This window comes from Oncorhynchus kisutch, linkage group LG8 (genome assembly GCF_002021735.2).
Source record: "Oncorhynchus kisutch isolate 150728-3 linkage group LG8, Okis_V2, whole genome shotgun sequence".
Taxonomy (NCBI): Eukaryota; Metazoa; Chordata; class Actinopteri; order Salmoniformes; family Salmonidae; genus Oncorhynchus; species Oncorhynchus kisutch.
In genome coordinates, this window is record NC_034181.2 from 74366077 (window position 1) to 74386367 (window position 20291).

Here is a 20291-nt window from a genome sequence, read left to right on the forward strand (position 1 = left end):
GTTACAAATTCAAGTGTGGTCGAACAATATATTACGCTTTTAATAACTAATTTCAGCATTATTTGAATCGATTATTTGTATTTATAAACAAACCCACTGAAACGGTAGAAAAAATAAATAATTGCTCCAAGAATCGAATTGTCACACAAAGGTATTTAGGTACATTCCGTGGAGTTATCCGCCCTCTAGTGGTCTTTTTAAACTGAATAGGTGAAGTATCACTTATCAAACGCTAGAGTGCTACAAAGATTCTACACTCCATGTCTCCCACTGAACGAGACGCACTTTGGTGGTCCACACATTGACGCTGTTCTAATAATGTAATAATCATCGGAAAATACAATATTCAGCATGAATTGACATTTCCCTTGGTCCTATGTTTAAAAACATAATTTCATAAAATAGTATCACATCTGGAGGCAATTACAGTTTATTAATCCGATGTTACTTGTGTGTAGTGACGTGAGAAGTTGACTTCATCTTATTCAATGATACTGTTGTCACTCCATTTTATAATTTACTTGTGAAGTTTTTTTGTCATGGAATTTGGTAAAACTACCTAATGTCTTGAATTGTAAGTTTAGTCGGTTGGTAATGTTATGGACTTAGCTACATAACAGTCTAGAACGCTGCATTACTGATACAGTATGTGTGGCTGTGCTGTGCTGTGCTGCACGACCCGAAGTATCGTGTTATTATAGGAGGGGCAAGTGTAGCGGGTTGGTTGCCCTTCAAAAGCCTCTCCTCTCGCGCCTTACAGTCTCACTCAACCAGTGTAGTTGAGCTGAAAGGACCGCGCCATGGGACTCACACACGACCCAACCTTCCAGAAACTGGAGAAATGGTACCATGAACATGCTCTGCACCTCAACATGAGGAAGATGTTTGAGGAAGACAAGGAGAGATTCCACAAATTCAGGTATATTTATGGTTGACTTTAGTATTAATTAGTATTCATTTGTTGAAGATACCCACAGTATCCTTATTCTAAAAAAACATAACATCACCAGTGTAACATGTGATTTAAATTCAAATGCTGTCCATTAGAAAATGTTGTCTTCACTTCAGGCTACCTTTAGACAAAGCACATAATATGTCATCATGAACAGATGCTACTGCCAATAAAAAAACTACTGTACAATTTGAGATCTTCGCTATTGTATCAGTGACATAATTCATTCAGGTGCAACTGTCTCCTTCCCCAAAATATGAAGTAGTGCCTTTTATCAGAGTAGCTTATGGGCTTCCACACCATAAAAAATGCACAGCACTTCTGTCTGAACTCTCTTCATGTACTGCTAGTGGTGTGCTGGTGTGTTGTCTGATGTCTGTCTGTATTGCTATCTGTATTGTAATAACCCTAACCTTCTTAAGTGCATTACAAGCACTTCCACATACACAAGCAAAGAGTATAATTGGGATACCCTGCTTGCCTTGGAATTATAAATAGGTGGGTTTCGATTGGGCTACCCCTCAAATTCACTACAAAATGCTTGTGGTGTAACAAAACAGATTTATATTTGTTTCATGGTAAAGGGGCAAAAGTTTGAGTTAATTGCCTAAATCCAGAAACAGACAGAATTACATATAGAATCCCTCATTTAATAGGATCTCTGTGGAAACAGATCACTCACCCTGTCAAATGTTCTGTCTGAATAGCACAACGCTGAAGACAGATCATGGAGACATTCTGATTGATTACTCTAAGAATCTCATCACTGAGGATGTCATGAAGATGTTGGTCGAACTGGTAAATGGCTGCTTCTCTATCATTATGATTCAAATAACACAACAATTACACATAGCCATACTGTATTTGGCATTTACCTACAGTCATTATAAAAACAGTCTTCTTCTGCTGTGCGTCCAGTACCCTATCAACCTTTCTGACATGGAAGGCGCATTTGCCCACCAATAGATGTATATATGTTTTCTCTAGGGCAAGTCGAGGGGGATTGAGGCCGCCAGGGACAAGATGTTCCATGGAGACAAGATCAACTTCACTGAGGTGCGTATCTGAGCTTTAGCCTGAGCGTGGTTTATTATCAATGTTATTATCATTGTGATAATGAATGGCCAAATGTAACACACCTGACACCTCAGAAATAGGCTTGAAACAAATCAATGGCACTACATACATTTTCTGTAATTCGCATATCAGTGTGTGTGTCCTTACTGTATCTTCTCCTCCTGTTTGGTTAGGGTCGTGCTGTGCTCCACGTGGCTCTGAGGAACCGCTCCAACCATCCCATCATGGTTGAAGGACATGATGTGATGCCTGAGGTCAACAAAGTCCTGGAGAAGATGAAGGGCTTCTGCCACGTGAGTGGGAGCTGACCCAAGGGTCTCAATTTCGTAGCAATCCCCCAAATCTCTTAGTGAGACCGTTTGTATTTCCAATTTGAATAGTTACAGTACCGTTTTATACATAGAATTGCTAGCTATCTCCCTGTGGCATTCAAGGCATAACAAATGCAATTTGACTGAACTGTGTAGGCACTTTATTCAATGGTCTACTCGTTTGTGTCTGGTGTAGAAAGTTCGCAGTGGCGAGTGGAAGGGCTGGACTGGAAAGTCCATCACAGACGTTGTCAACGTCGGCATTGGTGGATCGGACCTGGTAAGTAACATTATTGCGTATCATTTGTTAAATTGTCAATATTTTTTTATTTATTTAACCTTTATTTAACTAGGCAATATGATGTTTCACTATTAGGTGTGAAAGCTACCTCTGCCATCACTGTGTATTTGTTGTGTCTTCTTTGCCAGGGTCCTCTAATGGTGACTGAGGCTCTGAAGAACTACTCCAAGGGAGGTCCCCGTGTGCATTTTGTCTCCAACATTGATGGCACACACATCGCCAAAACCCTGGCTGAGCTCAATGCTGAGACCACCCTGTTCATCGTGGCCTCCAAGGTGCCCGCTTTTGGTTGTCTTTACCGTACCAGTGCATTCAATGGTTTTATTGTTTTGTCTGAACACTTGAGAGAGAGATATTCGTCTTCAAAATTGGACAAAAAAATTGACAAGAAAGACAAACAAAAAGTAATTGACAAAGAGCAAATAAACTCTACAGCTGATAATATGGAAAACTCATAAAGTTCCACTCAGCTATAGCAGCAACAGTTGTTTGATCCAATGGACGTTTCCATTGAAACAAAGGGATCAGTTGGTGCTGCATGCCATGTCGTGCCTTCTCTCCTATGCCTCTGCCTCTGTAGAGTGGTAGCCAAAATTATGTCTGAATGGCTTTCCTATTGTCACCCAGCCCTGAGACTGGGTGGAGAGAGCAGCATGAACTGCTAGTGGTTTAGTACTGTACACAGTAGCCTAAACACACATTTGAAATGGAATGTCTTTGGTGTTACTGTAGTGATCTAACTGTCCCTTTTCAGACTTTCACCACCCAAGAGACCATCACCAACGCAGAGTCTGCCAAGGAATGGTTCATTGAGCACGCTAAAGATGTGGGTAGCCTTTTTACCTTTAGAAAAATACAGGGAAAGAGGTTGAATTCTATGACTGAAGATGAATGCAAAGTATGTTAAATTAAACATGGTCTTCTTTACAGAAATCTGCTGTTGCCAAGCACTTTGTGGCGCTCTCCACTGCCGGCGTAAGTTCTTATTTTTGCAATACACCATCGTAAATGCAGTGATATGCTCTGCATGTGTTTCTGTAAAATAAAATAACATTCTAATTTGGTTCTTTCTTTCTCCTCTGCAGCCCTTAGTGAAGGCCTTTGGCATTGATCCTGACAACATGTTTGGCTTCTGGGATGTGAGTGCATGTTATCTGATGATGCAGAATGTCATGTGTGCATTGCATTGGGGGGTAGTACAGTGCTCTTCCTGCAATGACAGGCTTTTGACGGGGGGACTTAGGCAACAGCTATAAATAGTGCAGACTTCTGACTGAAGTAGGTGCCTGGGCTCACAGGCTGGCAGCTGTGGGGTAATCAGAAGCCGCCCTCTCCAGCTCTGCCCTCAAAGAGTATTATATTATTGGTAGCGACCTTCTCCCTTGGAGAGGTTACTGTAAAGGCTGGGTCGCATCAAAGGTCAGAAAGCTACATTTAGTTACATTGTTGGTATTTAAAGGGTAACGGCTCTAACATGCCGTGCCCTTTCACGTCTGAGTAAAGATAGCTGCTTGCTCTCAGAAGTAAATGTATAAAAGGTAGCGGTGTGTATTCATGGATGCCAAGGGAAGCCAGACTTCCCCAAAATGGACCAAGAAAGAACTATTTTTAGTCTATTCTATGTTTCATAAATGTCCTTGAATTTGCAAGAGGCTGATTGCGTGTTACCGGACAAAGCGTCAGAGCGAACAAAACAGCACCCCTCGGTCAAATCGAATCAAATTTTATTGGTCACATACACATGGTTAGCAGATGTTAATGCGAGTGTAGCGAAATGCTTGTCTTCTAGTTCCAACCATGCAGTAATATCTAACAAGTAATCTAACAATTTCGCAACACCTACCTTATACACACAAGTGTAAAGGAATGAATATGTACATATAAATGTATGGATGAGCGATGGCCAAACGGCATAGGCAAGATGCAGTAGATGGTATAGAGTACAGTATATACATATGAGATGAGTAATGTAGGGTATGTAAACATTATATAAAGTGGCATTGTTTAAAGTGACTAGTGATACATTTATTACATCCAATATTTAAATTATTAAAGTGGCTAGAGATTTGAGTCAGTATGTTAGCAGCAGCCACTCAATGTTAGTGATGGCTGTTTAACAGTCTGATAGCCTTGCGATGGAAGCTTTTTTTCAGTCTCTCGGTCCCAGCTTAGATGCACCTGTACTGACCTCGCCTTCTGGATGATAGCGGGGTGAACAGGCAGTGGCTCGGGTAGTTGTTGTGCAGACCTCACTACCCTCTGGAGAGCCTTGCGGTTGTGGGCGGAGCAGTTGCCGTACCAGGCGGTGATACAGCCCAACAGGATGCTCTCGATTGTGCATGTGTAAAAGTTTGAGTGTTTGTGTGGGTGGACCATTTCAGTTTGTCTGTGATGTGTACGCCGAGGAACTTAAAACTTTCCACCTTCTCCACTACTGTCCTGTTGATGTGGATAGGGGGGGTGCTCCCTCTGCTGTTTCCTGAAGTCCACGATCATCTCCTTTGTTTTGTTGACGTTGAGTGTGAGATTATTTTCCTGACACCACACTCCAAGGGCCCTCACCTCCTCCCTGTAGGCCGTCTTGTCGTTGTTGGTAATCAAGCCTACCACTGTAGTGTTGTCTGCAAACTTGATGATGAGTTGGAGGCGTACATGGCCACACAGTCACGGTACTTGTAGCGTATATCTGATGCTGTCTGGTCATAAAGAGTATGACATTGTTTCCGCCTGTAGCATTGAATGCAAGGGAAGCCAGCGAGCATTTGGCCTCCCTTGATAGAAAAATAAATAAAATAATAGCCAATCAGCATTGAGCAAAACTGAGTGAGCTCAGCTGTGAATTGTCCTGGCGCACCAAATAGTGTCAATGGAAGCCAGTTTGGATTTGGCTTCAGACCAATCACATCATAAGCCAAACATCATTATTGACAGAAAAAAAATTGAATTGTGGCATCTCGTTGTGCTGTTGTCCTCTGGTGGCTAGCTAGTTAGGTAAAATCATCCCTTTCCTAAATTAGTCATCGATGGAGATAGGGATTTGGACTCGTGGTTTTACTTAATTTTCCATACTAGTCAATGATTATAACGGCGATTCTGACCCAACCATAAATTCATACATTGTGCCCCTGGCCTGAGAGGATGGAAGCTCAACATGTAGCCAAATGTAGTAAGGTAATGTTAACTAGCAGGCCTGCATATCGTTGCCCATGAAATGCAGTTAAGCTAGCGAGCAAGTATTTTAGCTAGGTAGCCTAGGACAACAAAAACTAAAAGCGTGTACTGTCATAGACCATTTAGGCAACATAAAACAGGATGACATTGGCGTTTCTCTACAAGTGGGGTGAGTCAACATGTTTTTTATACTTGCACACAAACACACATGTGTATATGTATATATACATATATATATACATACATACATACATACATACAGTGGGGCAAAAAAGTATTTAGTCAGCCACCAATTGTGCAAGTTCTCCCACTTAAAAAGATGAAAGGGGCCTGTAGGGGCAAGTTCTCCCACTTAAAAAGATGAAAGGGGCCTGTAATTTTCATCATAGGTACACTTCAACTATGACAGACAAAATAAGAAAACAAAATCCAGAAAATCACATTGTAGGATTTTTTATTAATTCATTTGCAAATTATGGTGGAAAATAAGTATTTGGTCACCTACAAACAAGCAAGATTTCTGGCTCTGACAGACCTGTAACTTCTTCTTTAAGAGGCTCCTCTGTCCTCCACTCATTACCTGTATTAATGGCACCTGTTTGAACTTGTTATCAGTATAAAAGACACCTGTCCACAACCTCAAACAGTCACACTCCAAACTCCACTATGGCCAAGACCAAAGAGCTGTCAAAGGACACCAGAAACAAAATTGTAGACCAGGCTGGGAAGACTGAATCTGCAATAGGTAAGCAGCTTGGTTTGAAGAAATCAACTGTGGAAGCAATTATTAGGAAATGGAAGACATACAAGACCACTGATAATCTCCCTCGATCTGGGGCTCCACGCAAAAATGATCACAAGAACGGTGAGCAAAAATCCCAGAACCACACGGGGGGGACCTAGTGAATGACCTGCAGAGAGCTGGGACCAAAGTAACAAAGCCTACCATCAGTAACACACTACGCCGCCAGTGACTCAAATCCTGCAGTGCCAGACGTGTCCCCCTGCTTAAGCCAGTACATGTCCAGGCCCGTCTGAAGTTTACTAGAGAGCATTTGGATGATCCAGAAGAAGATCGGGAGAATGTCATATGGTCAGATGAAACCAAAATATAACTTTTTGGTAAAAACTCAACTCGTCGTGTTAGGAGGACAAAGAATGCTGAGTTGCATCCAAAGAACACCATACCTACTGTGAAGCATGGGGGTGGAAACATCATGCTTTGGGGCTGTTTTTCTGCAAAGGGACCAGGACGACTGATCCGTGTAAAGGAAAGAATGAATGGGGCCATGTATCGTGAGATTTTGAGTGAAAACCTCCTTCCATCAGCAAGGGCATTGAAGATGAAACGTGGCTGGGTCTTTCGACATGACAATGATCCCAAACACACCGCCCGGGCAACGAAGGAGTGGCTTCGTAAGAAGCATTTCAAGGTCCTGGAGTGGCCTAGCCAGTCTCCAAAGATTTTCTATGTGGTTGAGATCTGGAGGGAGTTGAAAGTCCGTGTTGCCCAGCAACAGCCCCAAAACATCACTGCTCTAGAGGAGATCTGTATGGAGGAATGGGCCAAAATACCAGCAACAGTGTGTGAAAACCTTGTGAAGACTTACATAAAACGTTTGACCTCTGTCATTGCCAACAAAGGGTATATAACAAAGTATTGAGAAACTTTTGTTATTGACCAAATACTTATTTTCCACCATAATTTGCAAATAAATTCATTAAAAATCCTACAATGTGATTTTCTGGAATTTTTTTCTCATTTTGTCTGTCATAGTTGAAGTGTACCTATGATGAAAATGACAGGCCTCTCTCATCTTTTTAAGTGGGAGAACTTGCACAATTGGTGGCTGACTAAATACTTTTTTGCCCCACTGTATATATATATATACACACACAGTAGAAGTTTACATACACTTAGTTTGGAGTCATTAAAACTCGTTTTTCAACCACTGCACAAATTTCTTGTAAACAAACTACAGTTTTGGCAAGTCAGTTAGGACATCTACTTTGTGCATGACACAAGTATTTTTTCCAACAATTGTTAACAGACAGATTATTTAACATATAATTCACTGTATCACAATTCCAGTGGGTCAGAAGTTTCCATACACGAAGTTGACTGTGCCTTTAAACAGCTTGGAAAATTCCAGAAAATGATGTTATGGCTTTAGAAGCTTCTGATAGGCTAATTGACATAATTTGAGTCAATTGGAGGTGTACCTGTGGATGTATTTCAAGGCCTAACTTCAAACTCAGTGCCTTTTTGCTTGACATCATGGGAAAATCAAAAGAAATCAGCCAAGACCTCCGAAAAAAATTGTAGACCTCTACAAGTCTGGTTCATCCTTGGGAGCAATTTCCAGACGCCTGAAGGTACCACGTTCATCTGTACAAACAAGAGTACGTAAGTATAAACACCATGGGACCACGCAGCTGTAATACCGCTCAGGAAGGAGACACGCTCCTAGAGATGAATGTACTTTGGTGCGAAAAGTTCAAATCAATCCCAGAACAACAGCAAAGCACCGTGTGAAGATTCTGGAGGAAACCGGTACAAAAGTATCTATATCCACAGTAAAACGAGGCCTATATCGACATAACCTGAAAGGCCGCTCAGCAAGGAAGAAGCTACTACTCCAAAACCGCCATAAAAAAGCCAGACTATGGTTTGCAATTGCACATGGGGACAAAGATTGTATTTTTTGGAGTAATGTCCTCTGGTCTGATGAAACCAAAATAGAACTGTTTGGAAGTTAAAACTTGGTCGCAAATGGGTCTTCCAAATGGACAATGACCTCAGGCTTACTTCCAAAGTTGTGGCAAAATGGCTTCAGGGCAACAAAGTCAAGGTATTGGAGTGGCCATCACAAAGCCCTGACCTCAACCCTATAGAAAATATGTGGGCAGAACTGAAAAAGCGTGTGTGAGCAAGGAGGCCTGCAAACCTGACTCAGTTACACCAGCTCTGTCAGGAGGAATGGGCCAGAATTCACCCAACTTATTGTGGGAAGCTTGTGAAAGGCTACCTGAAACGTTTGACCCAAGTTAAATAATTTAAAGACAATGCTACCAAATACTAATTGAGTGTATGTAAACTTCTAACCCACCGGGAATGTGATGAAAGAAATAAAAGCTGAAATGAATCATTCTCTCTACTATTATTCAGACATTTCACATTCTTAAAATAAAGTGATGATCCTAACTGACCTAAGACAGGGGATTTTTACTAGGATTAAATGTCAGGAATTGTGAAACTGAGTTTAAATGTATTTGGCTAAGGTGTATGTAAACTTCTGACTTCAACTGTGTATATACAGTGGAGAGAACAAGTATTTGATACGCTGATTTTGCAGGTTTTTCTACTTACAAAGCATGTAGAGGTCTGCAATTTTTTATCATAGGTACACTTCAACTGTGAGAGACGGAATGAGAGAAAATCACATTGTATGATTTTTAAGTAATTCATTTGCATTTTATTGCATGACATAAGTATTTGATCACCTGCCAACCAGTAAGAATTCAGGCTCTCCCAGACCTGTTAATTTTTCTTTAAGAAGCCCTCCTGTTCTCCACTCATTACCTGTCTTAACTGCACCTGTTTGAACTCGTTACCTGTATAGAAGACACCTGTCCACACACTCAATCAAACCGACTCCAACCTCTCCACAATGACCAAGACCAGTGAGCTTTGTAAGGACATCAGGGATAAAAATGGTAGACCTGCACAAGGCTGGGATGGGCTACAGGACAATAGGCAAGCAGCTTGGTGAGAAAGCAACAACTGTTGGCGCAATTATTAGAAAATGGAAGAAGTTCAAGATGACAGTCAATCACCCTCGGTCTGGGGCTCCATGCAAGATCTCACCTCGTGGGGCATCAATGACCATGAGGAAGGTGAGGGATCAGCCCAGAACTACACAGCAGGACCTGGTCAATGACCTGAAGAGAGCTGGGACCACAGTCTCAAAGAAAACCATTAGTAACACACTACGCCGTCATGGATTAAAATCCTGCAGCGCACGCAAGGTCCCCCTGCTCAAGCCAGCGCATGTCCAGGCCCGTCTGAAGTTTTCCAATGACCATCTGGATGATCCAGAGCAGAGGAGAAATGGGAGAAGGTCATCTGGTCTGATGAGACAAAAATAGAGCTTTTTGGTCTAAACTCCACTCGCCGTGTTTGGAGGAAGAAGAAGGATGAGTACAACCCCAAGAACACCATCCCAACCATGAAGCATGGAGGTGGAAACATCATTATTTGGGGATGCTTTTCTGCAAAGGGGACAGGACGACTGCACCATATTGAGGGGAGGATGGATGGGGCCATGTATTGCGAGATCTTGGCCAACAACCTCCTTCCCTCAGTAATTGCATTGAAGATGGGTCGGGATGGGTCTTCCAGCATGACAATGACCCGAAACACACAGCCAGGGCAACTAAGGAGTGGCTCCGTAAGAAGCATCTCAAGGTCCTGGAGTGGTCTAGCCAGTCTCCAGACCTGAACCCAATAGAAAATCTTTGGAGGTAGCTGAAAGTCCGTATTGCCCAGCGACAGCCCCGAAACCTGAAGGATCTGGAGAAGGTCTGTATGGAGGAGTGGGCCAAAATACCTGCTGCAGTGTGTGCAAACCTGGTCAAGAACTACAGGAAATGTATGATCTCTGTAATTGCAAACAGAGGTTTCTGTACCAAATATTAAGTTCTGCTTTTCTGATGTATCAAATACTTATGTCATGCAATAAAATGCTAATTAATTACTTAAAACCATACAATGTGATTTGTCCCCACTGTATATATATGTACATGTGTGTGTATACATATAGGCTGCCCTGGGGTGGCAAGGTAGCCTAGTGGTTAGAGCGTTGGACTAGTAACCAAAAAGTTCAAGTTCAAATCCTCGAGCTGACAAGGTACAAATCTTTCGTTCTACCCCCTGTCGTTCTACCCACTGTTCCTAGGCCGTCATTGAAAATCAGAATTTGTTCTTAACTGACTTGCCTAGTTAAATAAAGGTAAAATAAAAAAATATTTAAAAAACACAGAGAGAAATCATATTTAGCTAACGTTGATTGTACTAAATCGTTTTTGGTATCTTTTAGATGTCACTGTATTAGACTAAGAATAGGTGATTAGATGATGTTGAAATGTTGAAGTTAAAATGGTGCTGCAATAGTGGAGGCAGCTCTTGTTTTCTTTACAACTTGCAGTAACTCTGTGTTCTAAATCGATAGTTGTTTTGTCGTCCAAAAATGCTATATGTTCTGTGGACTTCACCGGACAGATGTTTCTCTTTTTGGTTTTGTAATGAAGCAAATGTGTGGTTGAATTGATTCTGCCACTGTGTCTTCTTATTGTCTCGGCCTTAGGCCTATATAGTGTATCATGGTGTCATAGCGTATGAACTAACAGATTATAGAGCAAACAATGCAATTATCACAACACTTGGGTTGTAATATGGCTTTTTTTCTGGATTGGCTTCCCCTGGGATTTTACCCACGCACCACTACTGATAAAAGGTTGCATTCGCATTGAAAATAATTATGAGAAGTGAGAATATTTAGAAGTTTGTGTCTGCCTTTTCATATATATAGGCCTATCTAGCTATTTATTACTTATTACACACTGTTTATTATATTATTACCCAAATGAAGTGCTGTGTAATATGAGGGATTCATTCTCTGCAGTGGGCTGAAATGTGTCACCACAGATAAATAAGGGTTAATGGTAAGGAATTTCAAGACATTGTTATGGAATTTTTAGAGGCAGGGGGCCTCTTTCTGGGGCAAGCTGTGGGACCAAGTGAGTTTGGGCACAGTTCCTCGTCTCTGTGTCACTTTCAATTACGTAAGCTTCAGAGTGCTCTGAGGTTTCTGAATCTTCTCCGGACACCACCAGACACCAATGAATATAAAATACATAGACCAGAATGCACCAGCACTGAAATAGTAATTTGAGTAAGAGTCATGTTTCTCAGGTACATAACATTGGTGTTAGGGTCATTACATTTTGGAGGGAAAGAATACATGTTGCATATTCAAAGTTGTACTGTGAAAATGATTAAGCTCAAGAAATGTTTGTTGATATTGCGCACATTTCTAACCAGATTGTTGCTGTGTTTTAGTGGGTTGGTGGACGTTATTCCCTGTGGTCTTGTATTGGATTGTCCATTGCTCTGCACATCGGTATGTACATTATGTTGTAGGTTTATTCTCCCGGTTTAGATATTCTAATTCTTTGATCAGCTGCCTGTACTCTACCTGAGTAGAATAACCTTTGTAATCAGTTAAAAGGAGATATTTGAAGAATAACTCAACGTCTCTGGTCTTTTCTTTCTCCCTAGGCTATGACAACTTTGAGAAGCTTCTAGAAGGGGCTCACTGGATGGTAAGTACAGCCAATTCTTCTCACTGTCCAAAGACTTGGAAACTTTTCTTTTGGTCAGATGAATACATGTGAGTTGACCCCCTCTTGTTTCTGTAGGACAACCATTTCACAACAGCCCCTGTGGAGAAGAACGCTCCCATGCTCCTGGCTCTGCTGGGTGTCTGGTACATCAACTTCTTCCAGGCCGAGACCCACGCCATGCTGCCTTATGACCAGTACATGCACCGATTCGCTGCCTACTTCCAGCAGGTCCGTCAGTCACTACCAGGGTTAAGAGACTTTACTAGGGTTAAGAGTCACTACCACAGTTAAGACATGACTGAATGTACATAAGTAAACAGCCAAAGCAAAACACAGTGAAGAATGTGTCAGTCTGTGGCAATTTACTATAAAATCTATACACCCTTGGTTCTCTCCAGACCTGACTGCCCTTGACCAGCACAAAAACATCCTGTGGCGTTCTGCATTAGCATCGAATAGCCCCCGTGATATGCAACTTTTCAAGCAAGTTAGGAACCAATATACACAGGCAGTTAGGAAAGCAAAGGCTAGCTTTTTCAAACAAAAAATTGCATCCTGTAGCATAGACTCAATAAAGTTCTGGGGACACTGCCCACTGCACTGAGGCTAGGAAACACTGTCACCACCGATAAATCCACTATAATTAAGAATTTCAATAAGCATTTATCTACGGCTGACCATGCTTTCAACCTGGCTACCCCTACCCTGGTCAAATGCCTTGCACCCCCCACAGCAACTCGCCCAAGCCTCCCCCATTTATCCTTTACCCAAATCCCGATAGCTGATGTTCTGAAAGAGTTGCAACATTTGGACCCCTACAAGTCAGCCCGGGCTAGACAATCTGGACCCTCTCTTTTTAAAATTATCTGCTGACATTGTTGCAACCCCTATTACTAGCCTATTCAACCTCTCTTTCGTATCGTCTGATATTCCCAAAGATTGTAAAGCAGCCGCGGTCACCCCCCTCTTCAAAGGGGGAGACACTCTAGACCCAAACTGCTACAGACCTATATCTATCCTACACTGCCTTTCTAAGGTCTTCGAAAGCCAAGTTAACAAACAGATTACCAACCATTTTGAATCCAACTGTAGCATCTTCGCAATGCAATCTGGTTTCAGAGCTGGTCATGGGTGCACCTCAGCCATGCTCAAGGCCCTAAACGATATCATAACCGCCATCGATAAAAGACAATACTGTGTAGCCGTATTCATCGACCTGGCCAAGGCTTTCGACTCTGTCAATCACCACATTCTTATCGGCAGACTCAACAGCCTTGGTTTCTCAAATGATTGCCTCGCCTGGTTCACCAACTACTTCTCTGATAGAGTTCAGTGTGTCAAATCGGAGGGCCTGTTGTCCGGACCTCTGGCAGTCTCTATGGGGATGCCAAAGGGTTCAATTCTCATGCCGACTCTCTTCTCTGTATACATCAATGATGTCGATCTTGCTGCTAATGATTCTCTGATCCACCTCTACACAGATGACACCATTCTGTATACTTCTGGCCCTTTTTTGGACACTGTGTTAACTAACCTTCACACGAGCTTCAATGCCATACAACTCTCCTTCTGTGGCCTCCAACTACTCTTAAATGCAAGTTAAACTAAATGCATGCTCTTCAACCAATCGCTGCCCGCACCTGCCTGCCTGTCCAGCATCACTACTCTGGACGGTTCTGACTTAGAATATGTGGACAACTACAAATACCTAGGTGTCTGGTTAGATTGTAAACTCTCCTTCCAGACTCACATTAAGCATCTCCAATCCAAAATTAAATCTAGAATCGGCTTCCTATTTCGCAACAAAGCATCCTTCTCTCATGCTGCCAAACATACCCTTGTAAAACTGACTATCCTGCCGATCCTTGACTTTGGCGATGTAATTTACAAAATAGCCTCCAACACTCTACTCAGAAAATTTGATGCAGTCGATCACAGTGCCATCCGTTTTGTCACCAAAGCCCCATATACTACCCACCACTGCGACCTGTACGCTCTCGTTGGCTGGCACTCACTTCATACTCATCACCAGGTCGCAGTTGTAAATGAGAACTTGTTCTCAACTAGCCTACCTGGTTAAATAAAGGTGAAATTAAATAAATAAAACACCCACTCCTTGCCCTGAAGGTAGGATGTGGTCGTATATTGTCAGATTTGTATTTATCAAATGGAAATGTGTTTTACTGTGCATACCAATTCAAGGTTAAATAGCCTGATAATGTTGTTTTAGTATTAGTTTAAATTTAACTGAAACAGAACACTGAAGATGTTAAATTCATGTGACGTCTATAGGGTGACATGGAGTCCAATGGAAAGTACATCACTATCCATGGCAAACGTGTCAACTACCATACTGGCCCCATCGTATGGGGAGAGCCTGGCACCAACGGACAGCACGCCTTCTACCAGCTCATTCACCAAGGTACTGCCTCCTTAAAGGAACTGTCCAGTTAAAATCGGACTTTTGAAAGTTCATATTCTCTTAACTCATACCCAAATAATGTTGCTGACTGGTCCATAAGCTCTTCAACATATTGATTAATGGTCAGCTGAAATGGATGAGTATGTATGTTATGGAAGAGTAATATGTTATATTAGTCACAGATGCAGTGTGACTGCTGTGTCCTCCACAGGAACTCGCATGGTCCCCGCTGACTTCCTCATCCCTGCCCAGACACAGCACCCCATCAGGGAAAGTAAGCACCATAAGGTAGGCTACCCCTACAGGACACATCTTCCAGCACTACCAACCCACTGGGAACAAACTGGTTAAATCAACATTGTTTCAACGTAATTTGTCAACGTATTGTGACATGTAATCTATGTGTAAAATACATTGGATCTAAAATATGTTGAATTTGTACCATTTAAAACAATGTCAGATCTTCAAAATAATAGGCTGGGAAGCTCCTCCTACTGGAGAATGTATATATCTACAGCTAACCTTTGACCTCCCATCCAGGCTTTTAACCAAGCCCAGCACTGCTTAGCTATGATATTTGTTTCGGACAATTACCAATATGCTATTGTGAGAGTGATTGTTGAGAGATCTCCACTTAAAAATGAATGAGATTCACTGTTGCTGTCTAGTCATTCCAAAGGGAAAGTTTAACAGAGCAAATTAAATGTGACCATACTTTACCACTCATATATCATCAATGATATATATATATAGGCTATATAGCATTTTCAAAATAATCAACAGCTATTGTTTTAATTCAACCCAGAATTCAACAGAAAAAGTAGACCATACAATAGGCCTTGGGTTTCAAGCTGTGGTTGATTTCAAATGTAATGATATTTTGTTTTAATTCATTGTGTTTGGTTTTCAACGTTTCCAACATTTGAAGGAGATGTATCTTCTGCTTGGACAGTTCCATCTGTGCCGTTGACTTTGTCTGGCTTATTTACAAATTAATAATTCATATGTTGGATTCCCGTCTCCATCTCAACCAAAAATTGAAGTTAAAGAATAGGACTAAATCAAATCAAACTTTATTTCAAGTGCATTTGAAATTTGAAATTATTTTTATTTAATCCCATTAATTAATTTAGATTTTTGGTTGAGATGGAGATGTAATCCAGCATAATAATTATTAATTTGTAGACAAACTAAAATTAACCCCAGACTAAGTCAGTGGCACAGATGGAACTATCCACAATGAAGATAAGTCTCCTTCAAATGTTGATATTTGGTTGCGTTGACAACCAAACACAATTCAATATCACTTTTGACATACAATAAATACTGTAGCCTATTATTAACTTGTTAACAAATGATATGTTGGATTCACGTCTCCAACTCAGCCAAAAAGTTCAAGAATGGGATTTAGCCCGTGGCTCAGATGGAGCTATCCAAGCAGTAGATACATCTCCTTTAAATGTTGAAATTTGGTTGCGTTGTCAAGCAAACAAAATACAGCACTCCTTTTGTAATATAGTAAATAGCCTAAAGTTAAGGCTTTCTTACAAACTAATGTAACGTTCAACCTTAAAATTAGTAACACATCCATGGCCATATTATGAAGTTACTGTCACCATACATTTCTTATTTCTGTATGTAATCATATAAAACATGCATGTTGCTGTAATAATCTGTATAGAATCTCAAACCATGTACTTTTAGAAAGTCTCAACTTCAATCCAGGCCATTTAGTTCAGCTATTAGATGAAGCACAGTAATAACCCAATCTGTTGTAATGATCTGGGAGTAAATACCTTCCCATTCAGTGACTGAGCTAATCATTCAGTTATTCAAGTGATGCCTACTTTTAGTGTCTATCTGTCAAAAGAGCCTATGCAGTGTTCATGTTGTGTGATACTGGGGATAATACTCAGGGATAATGTCATAATGGGATAATGCCTTACCTGTTGTATCCTCTGTGTCTGTAGATCCTGATGGCCAACTTCCTGGCCCAGACTGAGGCTCTGATGAAAGGAAAGACCACAGAGGAGGCTAAGAAGGAACTGGAGGCCGGCGGCCTGACAGGAGAGGCTTTGGAAACCATTCTGCCACACAAAGTTAGTGAGAGCAGATCCCTCATGGCGCAAGTCCACTGCAGCCCCAGTCCGGTTGGGCTTAAACCCTGTTGTTATACTGGGGAGATTGTGTGTCTATTGCTAGGGCAGACACTGTCGCTCTGATAGAGATGTGCGTCCTCCTAGTGGACAAAATAAGTTTTGCATCAGGATGGAAGAAGCTTCAAACAGGGTGCAACACTGTATAATTACAAGTATGCAACAACTGTCTTACAACAGGTTGTGTGATTTTAACATTTCCTCTTGTTCTGCTGTAAGGTATTCCAAGGAAACAAGCCAACCAACTCTATTGTCTTCAAGAAGCTGAACCCATTCACACTGGGAGCACTTATTGGTAAGAGCTGAATATGGACCTGTGAACCAACAACCAATGATATTTGAAATATTGATCAAAATAATGTATTTACTTGTTATGCTCCCAGTAACAATGTATGGTGTTGTTTGTTTCACAGCCATGTATGAACACAAGATCTTTATCCAGGGTGTTATGTGGGAGATCAACAGTTTTGACCAGTGGGGGTAAGTGTGACTATTTGAAACCAAGCTCCTCGATAATGTGTAATCTATGACAGATTACACACAGAGCCTTTATCCTATGAAATTGTATGAACAAATGTTTCATTGACATTCTATTCTGTCCACTCTGGTGAGTTTTTTGGTGACATTCTATTCTGTCCACTCTGGTGAGTTTTTTGGTGACATACTATTCTGTCCATTATTATGTCTATCTACAGTTGAAGTTGGAAGTTTACATACACTTAGGGTGGAGTCATTAAAACTCCTTTTTCAACCACTCCACACATTTCTTGTTTACAAACTATAGTTTTGGCAAGTCGGTTAGGACATCTACTTTGTGCATGACACAAGTAATTTTTCCAACAATTGTTTACAGACAGATTATTTCACTTATAATTCACTGTATCACAATTCCAGTGTGTCAGAAGTTTACATACACTGAGTTGACTGTGCCTTTAAACAGCTTGGAAAATTACAGAAAATGATGTCATGGATTTAGAAGCTTCTGATAGGATAATTTACATAATTTGAGTCAATTGGATAATTGAGTCAACCTTTGGATGCATTTCAAGGCCTACCTTCAAACGCAGTGCCTCTTTGCTTGACATCATGGGAAAATCAAAAGAAATCAGCCAAGACCTCAGAGAAAAAATTGTAGACCTTCATCCTTGGGAGCAATTTCCAAACGCCTGAAGGTACCACATTCATCTGTACAAACAATAGTATAAACACCACGGGACCACACAGCCGTCATACCGCTCAGGAAGGAGACGTGTTCTGTTTCCTAGAGATGAACGTACGAAAAGTCCAAATCAATCCCAGAACAACAGCAAAGGACCTTGTGAAGATGCTGGAGGAAACAGGTACAAAAGTATCTATATCCACAGTAGAACGAGCCCTATATCGACATAACCTGAAAGGCCGCTCAGCAAGGAAGAAGTCACTGCTCCAAAACCCGCCATAAAATACTTTTTGGAGAAATGTCCTCTGGTCTGATAAACAAAAATAGAACTGTTTGGCCATAATGACCATCATTATGTTTGGAGGAAAAAGGGGGAGGCTTGCAAGCCAAAGAACACCATCCCAACCGTGAAGCATGGGGGAGCAGCATCATGTTGTGGGGTTGCTTTGCTGCAGGAGGGACTGGTGCACTTCACAAAATAGATGGCTCATGAGGAAGGAAAATTATGTGGATATATTGAAGCAGCATCTCAAGACATCAGTTAAAGCTTGGTCGCAAATGGGTCTTCCAAATGGACAATGATCCTAAGGATACTTCCAAAGTTGTGGCAAAATGGCTTAAGGACAACAAAGTCAAGGTATTGGAGTGGCCATCACAAAGCCCTGACCTCAAGCCCATAAAAAATGTGTGGGCAGAACTGAAAAAGCGTGTGTGAGCAAGGAGGCCTGCAAACCTGACTCAGTTACACCAGCTCTGTCAGGAGGAATGGGCCAGAATTCACCCAACTTATTGTGGGGAGCTTGTGAAAGGCTACCCACAATGTTTGACCCAAGTTCAACAATTTAAAGACAATGCTACCAAATACTAATTGAGTCTATGTAAACTTCTGACCCACTGGGAATGTGATGAAAGAAATAAAATATTAAATAAATCATTCTCTCGATTATCATTCTGACATTTCATAATCTTAAAATAAATTGGTGATTCTAACTGACCTAAGACAGGGAATTTTTACTAGGATTAAATGTCAGGAATTGTGAAAAACTGAGTTTAAATGTATTTGGCTATGGTGTATGTAAACAGCCGACTTCAACTATCTCTCTATCTCAGAGTTGAGCTGGGTAAGGCTCTGTGTAAGAAGATCGAGCCTGAGCTGCATGGCTCCAGCGAGGTCCACTCTCACGACTCCTCCACCAACGGGCTCATTAACTTTATCAAGAAGAACCACGCCTAACCTGCCACCACCTACCTCATCCATCCTCCCTGTCCTGCGCCCCTGCTGATGGGCGGGTGTCTGGGTTGTAGTGAAGGTAGACTGCAGCATCAGTCACCACGCAGAGGAGTGTAAGCACTTTCTATGTTTTTAATCATCTGTCTGTGTCTTGTTTGTTTGTTGTGCCATCGGACTGTATTTTATGTACCGTTGTATGTTTAAGCAATAAGGCCCTAGGAGGTATGGTATATGGCCAATATACCACGGCTAAGGACCCTTCTTATGCAAGACGCAATGCGGAGTGCCTGAACACAGCCCTTAGTCGTGGTATATTGGCCATATACCACAAACCCCTGAGGTCCCTTATTGCTATTATAAACTGGTTACCAACATAATTAGAAGGGTAAAAATAAATGTTTTGTCATACCCGTGGTATACGGTCTGATACACCATGGTTGTCAGCCAATCAGCATTCAGGGTTTGAACCACCCAGTTTATAATTATGGGTTTACCACTGTAAAGGGGAACGCTACTGTAGAGTGAGCCTGTGGAGGGGAGTGTAAACTACATCCCAGACTATCCCACTCCACTAATGGGAAGTAAGGCTTTTAATAAACATATTTACACCAAGCTATTGTCTGTTTCCTTAGTTGATTCTAGCCTGCATTCGGTTCAGAAGTTTGCAGTTGCTGACAACCCTAGAGGATAATGATGCATTTATGTATGAATAATGGAAACCACTTTCAAACCACACTCTCAATAAATCCAATGAGTTTTACTCATAGGGGAATGTAAGTGTTCCTTTATATCCAAACCATCACTAGATGGCATTAGAGGACCCCAGATTTGGCCCAGTGTAAACCAAACCAGCCTCAGAGTTTGTTCTTTGGAACACAGGGGCAGAGGTCAATCTATCTCCTCTATTTTCCATCCCCACAAATCCCCAGACATCGCAGACTGTTAAGTAGCATCCATACTCAGAGAAAAACAAACAGCAGGCAGAAATACATCTGGAAAACATCATGTGATATGCAGGCCCCTCAATGTGAGACAGTTTAATCATCATTAAGCTCTATGATATGCGGCTAAAACTCCATTAAACAAAATACTCTGTGAATTTCAAA

At 41.4% G+C, this 20291-nt stretch overlaps 1 protein-coding gene across 1 annotated transcript; it reads left to right on the plus strand.

Annotated features, from left to right (window-relative positions):
* The first annotated feature begins 753 nt into the window (after positions 1-753).
* Positions 754-20291, plus strand: gpib (glucose-6-phosphate isomerase b). Its single transcript, XM_031831207.1, has 18 exons — positions 754-919; positions 1660-1750; positions 1940-2008; positions 2203-2322; positions 2537-2620; positions 2770-2916; positions 3396-3467; positions 3572-3616; positions 3727-3780; positions 11934-11994; positions 12153-12196; positions 12293-12445; positions 14510-14639; positions 14851-14927; positions 16610-16738; positions 17015-17090; positions 17209-17275; positions 19065-20291. Exons 1-18 carry the CDS (start codon positions 801-803, stop codon positions 19186-19188), a joined length of 1662 nt encoding a protein of 553 aa, XP_031687067.1. The 5' UTR covers positions 754-800; the 3' UTR covers positions 19189-20291.

Coding starts and splice junctions, on each gene's coding strand:
- gpib (XM_031831207.1), top strand. CDS start 801: ATGGGACTCACACACGACCCAACCTTCCAGAAACTGGAGAAATGGTAC. Junction 11,995..12,152: donor GTCCATTGCTCTGCACATCG/GTATGTACATTA, acceptor CTTTCTCCCTAG/GCTATGACAACTTTGAGAAG. Junction 14,640..14,850: donor CTACCAGCTCATTCACCAAG/GTACTGCCTCCT, acceptor TGTCCTCCACAG/GAACTCGCATGGTCCCCGCT.